General features: G+C 42.2%; 2 protein-coding genes across 2 annotated transcripts; one reads left to right on the forward strand and one right to left on the reverse strand.

The window, feature by feature from the left end:
- Window positions 1-206: 206 nt before the first annotated feature.
- On the reverse strand, window positions 207-3,301 carry LOC117771446 (multidrug and toxin extrusion protein 1-like). Its single transcript, XM_034601771.1, has 5 exons — window positions 3,287-3,301; window positions 2,990-3,087; window positions 1,488-1,669; window positions 1,300-1,408; window positions 207-244 (listed from the first exon to the last, which is right to left on the reverse strand). Exons 3-5 carry the CDS (start codon window positions 1,629-1,631, stop codon window positions 207-209), a joined length of 291 nt encoding a protein of 96 aa, XP_034457662.1. The 5' UTR covers window positions 1,632-1,669; window positions 2,990-3,087; window positions 3,287-3,301.
- Window positions 3,302-4,509: 1,208 nt separating this feature from the next.
- On the forward strand, window positions 4,510-5,744 carry LOC117771453 (FERM and PDZ domain-containing protein 1-like). The gene is made up of 3 exons (XM_034601784.1): window positions 4,510-4,691; window positions 4,813-4,995; window positions 5,559-5,744. The coding sequence occupies exons 1-3, from the start codon at window positions 4,521-4,523 to the stop codon at window positions 5,742-5,744; spliced, it is 540 nt and encodes a 179-aa protein (XP_034457675.1). The 5' UTR covers window positions 4,510-4,520.
- Window positions 5,745-14,545: the final 8,801 nt, after the last annotated feature.

A 14,545-nucleotide genomic window follows, 5' to 3' on the forward strand; every position in this document is an offset into this window, starting at 1 on the left:
TTGTTTTAAAGTCCAAATGATAGTTATTAAGATTGAAAAATAAAATCAAACTAAAACATACCACACCATAATTAAATGTGGCTGTCTCTTTGCTATGCCTCTGAGCAAACATAGGATGATGATATTTAGAGCTTTTTTTTTTCACACTCAAAGATAACCTTTATCGTAAACAATTGGGGCATCTTACCCTTTGCTCTTTTTTTTATTTAGCAAATATAGGGTGGTTGAACACATGCAATTAAGACTGTAACAAGAGAAAGACACAAAAAAGTTAAATATATTGTTAAAAATATTCCTCAAGAATGATTACTATATTTAAATCAGTATACATATTAAAATGAAAGGAAAGAAGTGAAGACAAGAACCAAGGCACTTTCACTATGATGTTTCAGTGTTTAGCTAGATAACAACAGTTGTTAAATGATCAAAACTGGGGTCACTTTAATGTTGTAGTTGGATATATTTGACTGAGACAGTCAAATATATTTGTATATTCGTGCCCCTGAAACAAAAAAGTATTTAATATACGTAAATAAACTGTCCATTCCTGAACCAATTAAAGACAATTTTGAGTGCTACTTCACTATGATTAAAGATTATTTTTCATCATAACAGAATTTAATGGCTATCTTTTTTCTGTTTTTTATTTATTTTTATTTCGTATTGCTGCGTTCAACACACTCTTTGATGCTGGGCCAGCTAGGTGCGAGGCATGCACAGTCTTACTAAGCTTACTTAGCTAACAAACCTTCTAGTTGCAACTGTTAAGTGTGTTAGCAATCACAGGAGGAGAGAAAGGTAATCATGTGAAGGCATTGCATTGCCCTCCAGGAATATCATGATTAATTAACTTTGATCAGGATTTATTTACCTCCCACGTAAAACTAATTTTAAGAACTCCCCTTTTCACATGTGTAACTTTCTGCTTAAAAAATATGCCGATAAACTAGTCAATGCATTTGTTTCTTCTGTGCTGGATTGTTGTAATTTGTCTCTAAAGACTCCAGATGATCCTGACAGGAACTATCAAAGATAAAATAAATATGATCTTTGATAGTCATCCTCAGTGTTTTGGTTCCCTGTACAATCTAGAACAGATTTTAAAATCCTCCTCATCAACAAAGCCTGTGATGGTGAGGCAGCATCATATCTTACAGAGTTCATGATTCCTAGAGTCCTGAACCCATCTTCTAGCTTTCTAGTACAATACATCTCTATGTGGAATGTGACTTGTGTTAAGATCTCTTCACATGAATGTTTGGAATGGTTTGGTTTGGTTCGGAATGGTTTGGTTCTTACATGCACAGATGATGGGGAGTTTGGATGATAACTTGGCCTGTTCTATGTTTCCTGCACCAAGCGCGTTCCCCACTCGAACACTGGCAGCCGCAGAGAATCCCAATGGGAACTGAGGAAAAACAGAGAAGTAATCCTCCAAAGTGTATTCAAACTTCTCCTTGGAGCAGAGAATCAGCATTAATAATTACCATGTAAGCTAAAACAGCTAGCTCATATGCTATCGACTGAGCTCCCAGCTCAGTGTCACTAATCAATCTGGCCAGGAATCCTCCCAACTCAAACATCCACCACTCCAGACACAGCATGAGCATACTGGGAATGGCCAACTGCATGAAGGGTCCCCACTCCTGCAAACAGTCCAGTGACCAACCTGTGAGTCACAGGTCCACAGGTCAAGCAAGTAAAATATGGTAATACCTTTTTATTTCATTTCATTTTTTTATTTCATGTTAGAGGCAGCATGGCCAAATGCTAATGTGAGATTTATACTTTATACTTATACTTATACTCCATTTAAGTTCAACATTTGAAATTATTAGCACTAGTGCAGTGCCTGTTTCACACACCTGACAGTCAGACAGATAGACACACACACACACACACACACACAGAGACAGACACACAGACAGACAACACACACACACACACACACACACATACAAAGTCAGACATACAGTCAGACAGACACACACACACAGACACACACAAACAGTCAGACAGACACACACCTACAAACACACATAAACAGTCAAACAGACACACACAGACAGTCAGATAAATACACAGACATACAGTCAGACAGAAAGACCAAGACAGTCACAAACACAAACACACACACACACACACAGTCAGACACACACACAGAGATAGACACACAGACACTCAGATAGAAAGTAAGACACACAGATCGACAGTCAGACATTGTGTAATTATATTGCATACGTATTTTAGGGCTTAAAGTTTAAAAGAGCAGGTTAAAAGTGCTCACTTAATACATTACTAGTTAAGCAAATGTTTACTTCAAGTCAGAAAAAGAACTGAATTACTGTTTGACGAGCAAATGATCAGTTGTCTTATACAACAGTCTTCTGAGAAGCCCTAACTCTGAGCAGCTACATCATCTACAGGGGTTCTTTTTATTTCTTTATTTAAGAGCATATTGCTACTTGAGATTTTGAAATGCCAGCATGGTCAACGTCCATTCAGTTGGTTATGGAATTGTGACAGTCTTACGTCACTAATGCCTGAAAATGAGAGCACAAATCTGAGAGCAGGACATTCGTGAGCGCACAGAAGCAGCCTGAGTGTGAGAAGAAGGACTCAATGTGAAGTTCAGCAACAACGTATAATCTGAGTGAAGAACAGGTTGGAGCAGGAGCAGAAGAAAACTGTACATGAGCAGCGGCTATTTGAGGGGGGCAGGGTTTTGACATTACAAAATCTGAACATGAATGAAGAAATAATGAAACACTCTGGAATAAAGATCTGAGAGAAACTCCAGTCATCACTGTGACCTGTTCTCTACACAGTATTACACAGTTATTACCTTGTCAAACATTACATAGAGGAATGTTTATAATGTACAACTATTATCGTCACAGTCCACGCACTTGAATGATGAAAGAGGATGAAATTAGAAGACAGAGTAAGACAAAGAGTCAACCATATAAAGAGAAAGAACAGATCATACCTCCCCACGTGGCCTTGTGCAGACCCCTACAGCAGATGTAAATGTATAAAAACACAGCCAACAAATACTGAGAGATGGCATTGGCAGCTGCAGATCCACTTTGAGAAAAAGAAACAGACGAGTAAAGAGAAATTAAAAACTGTCGAAAGCATTGGTTCTTCACAGATATGTAGTATTAAATTGGACTGTACTATTCAGTGTTGATGGACTGATAACATTTCTAAAGATCCATCATTAAGTCATTATAAGCAGAAATGCCTCATTTTCTTTGGAGATTGCAAATTTCAAAAAACTTACGCAACACCCAAATTCAGAAGATGGGCCATATAATTCCCTGTAAAGCACAACACAAGCTTGGCTCAATATTCATTTTATGGACTGAAGGAAGTGTGTCAAGAAAGTTTGTGAAAGGGACAGAAAGTGTCACCTGATTTTGAAGATACCTCCCTTGTAGCTGGTACATAAACGCTGCCTGCAGAAGGAAAACATGAAATCACAACAGTTATTCTGGCACAGGCAAAGAGAAACGTTTGGGCATGAGAGTTTTGGTTGAGCAATAAGACTAGAGCTGTGTCTCAATTCGATGTACACAGTACACTCACTGGCTTAGTGTCTAAATTTCAACAGGGTAGTCTTGTGCTTAATCAAACAGTTGCTCTATAAAAATCAACAACTGTCATTGTATAGCATAGATACATTTATTTTGATGTATTAACATGCTAATATTAGCCTCAATAGCACTGAAGTACAGCCGAGGCTCATGCAAATTTTATAATCCTGCAAATATTTAGTCACATATCAAGTTTCTTAAAACTTAAAATGTTGATCCGATGATGATGCTCAATGAAAATATCTCAACTTGTCTTATCTTAAATTATCTTGTCATGATTAAATAATCCAATGGTTGTCAAGATATTTTAAGAAAACTTATGAACTTGTGCTGAAAGAAAAGGTAAGACATCATCAAAGTCAGTAGGGTTCTTACAATGAAATCCATTTCTCAGAGTATCTCCAACAAGTTTCATGGAAAAGGTTTTTTTTCCCAAGGATTTCTAATGATTTTTAAGATATTTTGGTCTGAATCAATTTTGGTGGACTGACCCATAGAATGACTTAAAATTACTAAAATGACATTCAAATTCGACTAGAAACGATGTCATTTACACCATGTTTCTGTTGTTTTTTTACATTTGAAAATTTGATTACCAGCTACCTAAATTTTATTGTATGGCTGCAACGCTCCAAAAGTGTTTTGTGGACTCTGACACTTCACCCACCCCTCCATCGGCATAGTGGTGAGTAGATAATGAGTGAAGTGGAATTTTTCGGTGAACTATCCCTTTTTAAGGGTATGGCATCCACTAAATAACCTAACTGTAGAAAAATATATAGTTGCAAAAGGCAATACAGGTGGAATTCCAAAGTTTAACTTACAATTTACTCTACATTCCTTCCTTTCCTTTGCACATTTCCTAACGTCAGGTTCAGCTCTCTCACAGTCTTTTATACTCTGTCCACATTGTTGAGGAACATGCGAGAGAAGGATCTGAGGAAGGCCATCGGCTACCACATGAAGAAGAGCCAATCGCAGCACGATCCCAAGCAGAAGGGCGTGGCAGTCGATCTGGCACGGATAAACTACCTGGAGGAGCTGGCAGAGCTCAAGTCATTTGGAGGCAAATCCTTCAGTGCCACCATGATGGTAGGTTTTGGGACTATTATTTGAACATGTATATTCATTTTGTTGAGATTTGGTTGATTAAGTTCCCAATAATTTCTCCTCCTCCGTCCCTCTGTTAAACAACCCCTCTCCCACCCTGAAGCTCCAGGACAGGGAGTCGATGGTGACCCTGCTGGTGGGGGCGCGGTATGGGGTTAGCCAGGTGGTCAACCACAAGCTTAGCATCCTGTCTACCCTTACAGAGTTCACCTGTATCACACGCATTGAGCTGCTGCCTGAATCAGACAAGGTCAGCCTGGTCAAAATATACCTGCAGGACATTAAGGTAAGAGCAGGAGTACACACACAGACAAAATACTAAACACTTTTACATTTAAGTAACTGAACCAGACACTGCTACAAAGATGGGTCATATAAGGTTGAGCACCAATTAGCAGTATTCGTTCACCCTTGTGCAGTGTATGTATTTGTATCTGTTGGTATTTTTACACATCATTAAGTGTAATGTTGCTTTTTGTGATGCGCCTACAGTTTGGAAACTGTAGCAGGAAAACGTAGCCTCTTTGGTGTCTGAATGCTAATTAATCAAACCTGCCGGATGTCTGTAATAGCTTTAGAAAACCGCTAATTATTTTTCACCTTAAAATGACCTACCCTTGTAGTTGTTTTAAGTTACTTTAAATTGTTTTCATGGCCTGCAAATATCATTTTGTGTACATGATGTGGAGACATCAGTATATACAAAGGTAGAATTGCTTTTTCATCAGTATTACAACAGGAATACTGTATGTTCATTGTCTTTCCACTGCCAACATCATCTATCTATTTTCTCTTTTTCCGTGTCTCATCTCATCTCATGTCATCTTGTCTCCTCTCTCTTACACAAAGCCCATCACATTGCTGTTGGAGTCAGTGGCAGCCAAAGATATGTCCTGCCTAATAGCAGGGTACTGTCGAGTTTTTGTTGACCCCAGCCTCAACATCTTTCCCTGGATAGATGACCCCAGGAAGCACAGAGTGTCTGCTGAGGAAGGTACAAGGAAAACACATTTACACAGAAATATACAGCAATAAATTAATGCGTAGTTCTCGGGTTGGGCAGATGGACAATACCATCATCCGTTGCAGATGGTGACAGTCATCATGATGTTGAGCCCATCCCAAGATTAATCTTGTGACATGATATCAATGAAAGTTACATTTGGAGAATGACAGTGACATTAATGCCACAGAACCGCAAAAGCTACAAAACAACTGTGATGGAAATTCATCTTGAGATTTGAAATAATGAAATTCTCAGACTGGAGTTGCCTTTGAGTCTTTTTAATAGTAAGCTCTGCAGAGGTTACACAACAAGCACAGGTGCTCAAAGTGGAACTGCCCCAAAGTTCACAAAAGCCAGTACTTTTCATAAAACATAATATGAAAAAAAGACATGACATCATCATCTGTGTCTATCTGCTGTGTCTGTCCACTGTAGCAGTTGGAAGAAAACATCACAGAATAAGGGCATACACCCTGTTTGTCAAGGTCACAGCAGTGAGACACCGCCAAATAAGGGTTCGATCCTGTCAGGTAGACAGTATCACAGCAGTGAGACACCTGGTCAGTGGAATTTTCCATTACCTTTAGACACCGGTCAGTGGAATTTTCCATTACATTTCCCCCTTTGATCATCAATAAAAATATGATCACTAACGAAGTGCGCGCGGTCATCTTCCTGCAGCTGTACGTTCCGATCACCTTGTCTAGGTTGTCCACGCCACCTTTGTTGCGGTTGTAGTCCTGGACGATGACCGGTTTCCCATCCTTGCGGTCGCTGACGTCGGCCTCCGCGTGCTGCGTGCTCAAGAGCACCACGTTCCTGTTTTTCTTTGGGATGTAGGACACCAGAGTGGCGGTGGGCGTGAATGCGAACCTGGATGGGAACACCTCTCTTCCCTTGACCGCGAGCAGTCCGGTCGGGAGTTCGGGCTTGTTCTTCCGAACCGTGCCGACCACGGTGATCTTCCTCTCCAGGAGCTACTGCGCGAGTTCGTAGGAGGTGAAGTAATTGTCGCACATGACGTTGTGACCATGCAGTCCCTCTGTGACATTGTGCACTACCCGCAACCCCTGGTTCCGTTCTGGGCGTCCGCCGCTCGGCTTTCCGGTGTAGACTTGCATCTTCCAAGCGTAGCTGGATTTTGCGTCGCAGGCCACCCACGACTTGATCCCGTCCAAACGACACGTTCGTGAGGAGTGAGTGATTCGCCATGGTACAGAGCACCTAAAGGGGCTTCAAGAAGAGCAAAGTCAGGAATGAACGTTCTACAGAAAGAGCATGTGCCGATGAATAACATGAGTTGTTGCTTCGCCAATAGCTTCTACTCTCTTATCAGACAGGGATTTGCCATCTTTGGTGATGACATGACCCAGAAACGTGACAGTTTGTTGAACAAACTGTAGTTTGCTGAGGCTGACTTTATGGCCTTCACCAGATGGCTCAGCAAAGCGATCGTATCTGTTTCACATTGCTCCTGTGTGGGACTGGCAACTAGTAGATCATCAACATACTGCAAGAGAGCTGAACCTGGAGTGAGGATGAGGGGTTCAAGACTGTTCCTGAGAGCCTGATTGTATAATGATAGAGACTCACAGTAGCCTACTTATACATAGAGGCGTTTCAGGAAACATAACATGAAAAAAAGACAGGAAATTATCATCTGTGTCTATCTGCTGTGTCCGTGAGCTGTAGCAGTTGGAAGAAAACATTACAGAATAAGGGCATACACACTGTTTGTCAAGGTCACAGCAGTGAGGCACCGGTCAGTGGAATTTTCCATTACAGGTGTAAAATATGCCATCTTAAACTTGAGCCAGTAGAACAAAGCTTCCTACACAAGAAAGAAACCCTCTGAAGGTGGAGCATATGTAGGTCGCGGTAAATCATTAAAACATCTATAACATCACATTTCTCCAGCTTGTGTGAGACTGCAGTCATTAGTTAATTCTCTACGTTCCTAAATTTGTGAAGAAGGGGAAGAGAGGAGTAGACGAGAGACAGTTCAAAAGAAACTCATCAAATATTACACGTGTTAATACCCCACTATAAGCATCATTGTTTGTTGATTTTAAGTCCTAAATGTCCTGAGTAAAAAATGGGAATTTGAACCTCTACAATTTCATGAAGCTGAATTAACTCAGAAATACCCTGTACAGGATGTGGTATGATTAAAAGCTCAGAAGAAGCTTCTAAATGGTCTCTCAGGTTAAAGGGATAGAAAAATGAAAATTCACTCATTATGCTGATGGAGGGGTGGGTGAAGTGTTTGAGTCCACAAAACACTTCTGGAGTCTCAGGGGTAAACAGTGTTGCAGCCAAATCCACTACAATTGAAGTAAATAGTGACCAATTCTTTAGATGTAAAAAGAACAACAGAAAAAACATAACATGCCTCCATACTGCTCCTGTGGTGGCATCAAAGTGTCGGGAAGCCCCGACATTTAAATTTGACTCGAAACAGCGTCATTTACACCATGTTTTTATCCTAAAAGTCCTCTGATATCCTCCTCGGAGGCGCGTTCACGTACGCACAGACACACCAGAAAACTGCACAAGGGCACGTTTGGGTTGCACATTCGTATCACTATGTCTACTAGCATAGCCACTTCTGGTTGCAGACTTTTAGGCTTAAAACAACTCATGTTATTTATTTATAATACGTAAGATGGACATAACTATATAGACTATATTTATTGTGGGTAAAATGTCGATGTACTATAACTGCCACTAACAGGAACCAAATTAACCATTTATATTAGTGTACAATATAACAACGGGGTACTTAACAAGGGGAAATAAAACTGCGCTTAAAATTACAATCCGCATACCCCATAGTTACTCTGTAAGTTAATGTAAGAAGGGGGGGATGTACCACTGTCTGTATATACTTCTAAGTTACCCTGTAACTACAGAGAACAATATGAGAACAGTTGTTGAGGTTTTATTTGGATCGAAACATTGAACAAACGAAACACAGCACAAAGTCTGCTGCCAGATTAGTATTAACCATACAGTACATATGTGAAGAGCGTACTTTGTGTTTTATCAAGCTGTAATTGCATTTATTTCCCGGGATGAAAGAAGGCTGTGCACAGAGCTTGCAGCTTGAGGAACTGTGTGGTCCTATATTATATCCTGGGGGAAAAACTTTAAATATTTTAACTGTCAACATGTGATTAAAACCGAAACACAAGTGAGGCACATCCAGGGTAGAGTAACTCAATCAATCAATCAATTTTCATTTGTATAGCCCATATTCACAAATCACAAAATTCCTCATGAAACAACATGTGACGTCCTTTGCCCTCCACCCTCAGTAAGAGTAAGGAAAAACTTCCCTAAACAAGAACCTGGCGAAGCCAGATAAGGTTATATTAGTTTTTACTTCCTGTTTTATTTTGTGTACTGACCTTGGCTATGATAGCCGGAAATGTTATAATGCAATACTATATTTCTGATGAGACAGCAATACGCTTCCGTACCTGTCAATTACTAGGCTGCTGGAGGTAGCTGGGAGAGCACCTTTACCTGGACCAGACACTGCACCAAAAGCCGAATTTTCGTCACTGCAAACGCCTGCAAACTCGCTTAATTCCTGGCAGTTAGTGCCCGTTTTCAGGATGCGAATTCTGAGTTTGTCCGTGACACAAACAGGCAGAAACATACCCCCGGTATCGCAGTGGTGGGGGCTTGGGAGGGGGGAGTGCCTCTGGGGAGTCGCGGAGCGAAGGTGTGATCTAATTTGCATATGAATCGCAGCGAAATCGCTTGTGAGAACTTATCTCACTTCACCATTGGATGAAACCACAGACCTTTGAAACGAAAAGTCACTTGTGATTGGCTGGTAGATCTGTTGCTATTAGTCACCCTGGGTCATTATAATACACATGTTGGTAAACCCCTCCCACACAATATTAATAATAATAATAATAATAATAAATATATAGTTATTATTACTAATAATTTATATATTAAATATATATATATTTATTATTAATTAATATATATTATTAATTAATACCAAAAGCACTGCAGTTACTGAAAACTATACATTCATTCATGTGATGCTTGATGTTATATGTTGAACATATTGTAGAGGGAAAAAAACATTAACAAGGTAGATGTTGAGTCAAAGCTTTATTTAAATACAGCACAAATATTGCAATATTGCTCAGGCTGTGAAAACACAATGATGAAATAGATCAGATAAAGTAAACCTGGAGAATGTATTTTATACAGCACTTCTCTTCTTTAATCTTACCCTTGCTCCGATTCGTGGCGCCGGCCATTTGCCTCAGAGGTGTGAAGAGACGGGCAGTTTCCTTTAAAATACAACAGGACAAAAAGTCATGTTTATGAACAAACTTAAAGAGAACAAACTCTTAAGTTTAAGCAGTTCGTACATATTTAAACATGCACTAGTTCTGCTCAAGCACTCGATGCTCTCTTTTTCTTTTAGCAACTTTCTCGCTAATCCCACAGTTGTTAACACGCTATTCAGATCTAAGAGTTACTTAGCAGTTAGCAATGGCTTCTCTCTGTAGCTTAGCTCTTACCATAATTTTGGGATTTGTCGCGTTCTTTTTTCCTTAGGTAGAGATGGTAGAGTCGGTCTGGTTCAAAAAAGTATTTATTTAGAAGCAATGAACAGCTACTACATAGCTATGGGCACTCAACGTACAACCCCAAGCCGCCTAATACCGACGGGGAAGTCAGAGTCGCCCCGAGCGGACGGTGGGTGCAATATTTATAATAATAGGTAGAACTTCAGCAGGAGGGGGAGTCACGTGGCTAGTGCACAGGCTGGTCCCAGCCTCAAGGCACTGGAATTTGCCAATGATGAGGAGCCGCTCCAGTTTCGTCCCTCCTTTGACAGTAGCTGGGACAAATCTTCACATTCTGACAGTGTTTGGTTTGGTGTTTTAAAACAAGCCTTGAATCGGCTGACAGCTTGTGAGCTTTCAGTATGGCATGCACATGTTCCTATCTGTCCTTCAGACCCTAGTGGCCGCTGCTTGAATTCTTTCTAAGGGTATGTCAGTTTTTTAAGAAAACAGTGCATTCATCTATGTGTGATTTTTGGAATAAAGCTAATGGAGTTTATGCTGTAATATAGTAAGTTAGGTATGAGAACAAGTTAAAGTACAGTTTATTGTCTGCCACAGATGTACAGTCTTCTCAGACAGGCATTATCAGACAGGTGCAAGACTGAACTGCGATGTGACGCACACACCCACACACAACAATCAACTTCAAGATTAAAACCAGCCAGCAACGGCTACTATCAGTCACTATGTGAAGGCCACACATTTTCCCACCTATTCAGATTCAGCCCAAACGGCCCCATCCCCCACCCCTGTCCAACCTACTGCACTTGTTTAGAGTTCAGTTTCATTGCCATCTTCACAGACACATATTCAGAAAAACATAGATTTTAGTCTTAACAAATATTCAAAGGAATACATAGATTTTAGTCTTAACAAATATTCAAAGGAAAACATAGATTTTAGTCTTAACAAATCCCTCCTTTCACACCATTTCATGGTGTGAACAATTTACTGGGGATTATCCACGAACTCCCCAACCTCCATCTCATCCAATGCAAACCCCCCATCATCATCATCACCACTCAACAAAAGCAACTGATAGGGTGGGGGAGGGGGCATGGTTTCCTTGGTCAGCGCCGTGGTGATGAGTCGGTTGAGCAAGGTCCTAAAGCAAGGGATGCAGCAGCAGCCACAGGTGACTAGGATAGCTGAAAAGATAGCTAGGGAGAGGAGGCAGGATGCAATTAGCCCTTTCCATTTGCCGAATGCAGTGTTCATCCAATTCTGTAGGGGGTTGTTAATTCCAGAGTCTGCGCCCATGTCCTGTATCATGGTGCGTAAGGCGGAGAGAGCCCTGGTCACTGAGCCATCAGGGGCAGTATTGCTGGGGATAAATGTACAACAAGAACTCCCTATCATAGTGCACACCCCACCCTTTTCTGCCAGCAGGAGGTCTAGGGCCATTCGGTTCTGTGTGACCATAAGGGACGTAGGGGCGAGCTGTTCGGATAGGCCTGTTATGGCGTCGCGAGTAAGGTTGGTGAGGCGTTGGAAATTGAAATGGATGTAGTTAATGCGATCCACGTTTTTGTTGGGAGTTACCCATATCCAGATAGACTCAAATCCCGCTGCAACTTGATCCACTAATTTATATTGGTCTGGAACACCCCGAGGAATCCCTATGGCGTCTATGTATGTGGGTGAGTCCTTATTTAAGTCAAAGTGCGTAGTTCTTCGTCGACGGGTGCTAGTGGGTGTTTCTGGGCGGGGAGAGAGAATAGTCAGGGGCATGGCCAATTGAACAAGTGTGCAGGAACCTTTCCACTTTGAAGGAAGGCGGTTCCTCAAGCGTTTTCCTCCACAGTACCAGAAGAGGTCACTGCGGGCCCACCCCAGCTGTGTGGCGTTGTGCCAGTCGGTAACATTGATGGTTCTAGAACACCAGGAGGACGGTATCGACCCCATCTCTCTGTGCGTTGAGTTACCTTTTTTAGTCAGACACGTGTAATTTCCCTTTACTGGAGTAAATGTAGGGGGCAGCGTGTTGTTTGGTGCCGGGGTAAAGAGATGACTGAGAGTAGAACAGTGGGCGGGACTGGCTCCCATGTGTAAGCCATACATGCAATCAAAACCGGGTCGATCCGAGTCTATCAGTAGGGGGGCCGGGGTGGTGGTTAAGGTGGGCCGGGGCTGACTGCAGACTATACAATTAGTGAGGTTTTGGGAACGGGCGGTAAAGTGGACCCATTTTAGCCATATGTTTTCATCATTGTATCCAGTCTCTATTTCTACCACATCTTCAACGGTATTTGAGTCATAATATTGTACATCAGGGGAGCTGGGGGATGGTGGTGGTAAGGTGGATTCAGGGGGAGAGTTTGTGGCGCTAGTAGTAGAGTTACCAGACGGGGAAGGGGAAGGCTGAGTTCTAGGGGAGGAGGAACGGACGTCTACCCTAATGATGCCCATTGGGTCAGCTCCTGTCATGTCTACTCCTAAAACAAAATAATAAGGACTTGTTGGTGCGGCTCTTTTAGTCAATTTGCTATAGTGGAGATGTTTAAGAGTCATTAAGAGTCTATTGTCGGGTGAACCGGCAGGCGTGATCCTCCGGGTGAGGGTGATGTTTCTTTGGAGCTGTCCTAAGGGGGTTTGTGCATTGTATCTGTGGGTGTAACCCTTGGGGCCTGTGTTCCACAAAACGTGGCTCCAGCTGCCACACCACTGGTTTTGAGTGAGTTCATTGGGGTGTCCGGGCAGAGCACAAAGGTAAATGTCATATCCTTGGTACGCTTGGGTATTTTTCCCACAACTAATGACATTACATAAGTCGAAGGAAACTACAGTGGTGTGGTCTGAATGAGCAATGATCTGAATTTTAGCCTCGTATGGGTCTTTTTGTGGAATAGATATTTGCCTAGGGGTCCGGTGGTAAGCTGGCCCTGTAGTGGGACGGGGGTTGGGTGTGTAATTGGTCGGGGTGGAAGAGGTGAAGTTGTCATCGGATGAGCGTGGTTGTGGAGACATGGAGCCCAGCTCCCATAGAATGAAGGGAACCATAAACACAAAAGTGATTAGTATAGCACACGCCAAAAACTGTCCGTTTCCCCAGGTGCCCCCTCGGCGCCCAACTTGTAGCCGTTGATACATATACATGGTGTGTATGCTGAGGTGCGTAGCTGAGTTAATGTAGAGTATACAAGCTTATATTTGGAAATAATCCAGACAAGACATACAGATAGACCCTCCTTTTGTGGTCAATGTATTACTTTAAGATTTTGAGGAGGAGCCGGCCAAATCAATAGCTACTTCTCGTAAAGACCGAGAAGGTGGGTCAGTGGGTGCACAATGTGTGAGGTGGTGCAAATTGCTCCTGTTTTTCCTTTTACTCGGATCGCATGAGGTACACTCTGTTACCTCCCAAGGTCCTGTCCACCTAGGGTCGAGCCACTTTCTCTTGTGAACTTTGACCCTCACCCAATCACCTGGTTTTACTGGAACAGGAGTCTCCGTGGTGGTCTCGACAGAACATCCAGCAGCCGCCTGGACCTGTGCAGACAAAACCTCAGTAAGATTAGTCAAGGCTTTCATGTAGTCAGTCCATTTCTCCTTACATACATCCAACCCGGGTCCATAACCAGGGTCTCGAGGAGGCCCTGGCATGGGCCGTCCTGTGAGAAGCTCATGGGGGGACAGATGGGTGACACCATTGGATGAACTTCTCATTGACATGAGCGCCAAGGGCAGTGCTTCTACCCATGTGAGTGAGGTGTTGTGACATGCTTTGGCTTCCTTTTTAATGTTTGGTTTGCTCTTTCTACCAATCCTTGCGACTGGGGGTGATATACTGAACCAAATCGATGCGTGATCCCTAGTGCGGCTTCTACCGTAGCTAGATGTTTGTTGGTGAAGTGAGACCCGTTGTCTGATCTGATAACTCGGGGAACTCCATACCTGGGTATGAGTTCATTTCTTAACCATTTAATCACTGTTTTAGCGTCCTCTCGTCGACAGGGTATTGCTTCGAGCCATTTGGTGTACCTGTCTACCATTACCAACATGTACCTATATCCCTGTACTCGGAGGTCAGCGCCCATATCTGTGAAATCAATGCATATTTCTTTGAATGGCGCATCAGGAACAGGGAACCGACCCATGGGGCATTTGTATGGTTTTTTAGGGTTGTGTGCATTGCATGTATCGCATTCGTGTACAAAGTTCTCTACCAGGGCTACCATGTATGGATGCCACCAGATTGTTTCCATGTTCATCTGAGTCTGTTT

This window comes from Hippoglossus hippoglossus, chromosome 1, assembly GCF_009819705.1.
Source record: "Hippoglossus hippoglossus isolate fHipHip1 chromosome 1, fHipHip1.pri, whole genome shotgun sequence".
NCBI lineage: Eukaryota > Metazoa > Chordata > Actinopteri > Pleuronectiformes > Pleuronectidae > Hippoglossus > Hippoglossus hippoglossus.

What these genes read in the sequence shown, in the direction of transcription:
- LOC117771446 (XM_034601771.1), bottom strand. Translation starts at nt 1,631, where the DNA reads ATGCAGTTGGCCATTCCCAGTATGCTCATGCTGTGTCTGGAGTGGTGG. An exon ending in TAGCTGTTTTAGCTTACATG is followed by an intron (nt 1,409 to 1,487) that starts GTAATTATTAAT and finishes GTTTTTCCTCAG; the next exon opens with TTCCCATTGGGATTCTCTGC. An exon ending in ACTCCCCATCATCTGTGCAT is followed by an intron (nt 245 to 1,299) that starts GTAAGAACCAAA and finishes CTCTTGTTACAG; the next exon opens with TCTTAATTGCATGTGTTCAA.
- LOC117771453 (XM_034601784.1), top strand. Translation starts at nt 4,521, where the DNA reads ATGCGAGAGAAGGATCTGAGGAAGGCCATCGGCTACCACATGAAGAAG. An exon ending in CCTTCAGTGCCACCATGATG is followed by an intron (nt 4,692 to 4,812) that starts GTAGGTTTTGGG and finishes CCCACCCTGAAG; the next exon opens with CTCCAGGACAGGGAGTCGAT. An exon ending in TATACCTGCAGGACATTAAG is followed by an intron (nt 4,996 to 5,558) that starts GTAAGAGCAGGA and finishes TCTTACACAAAG; the next exon opens with CCCATCACATTGCTGTTGGA.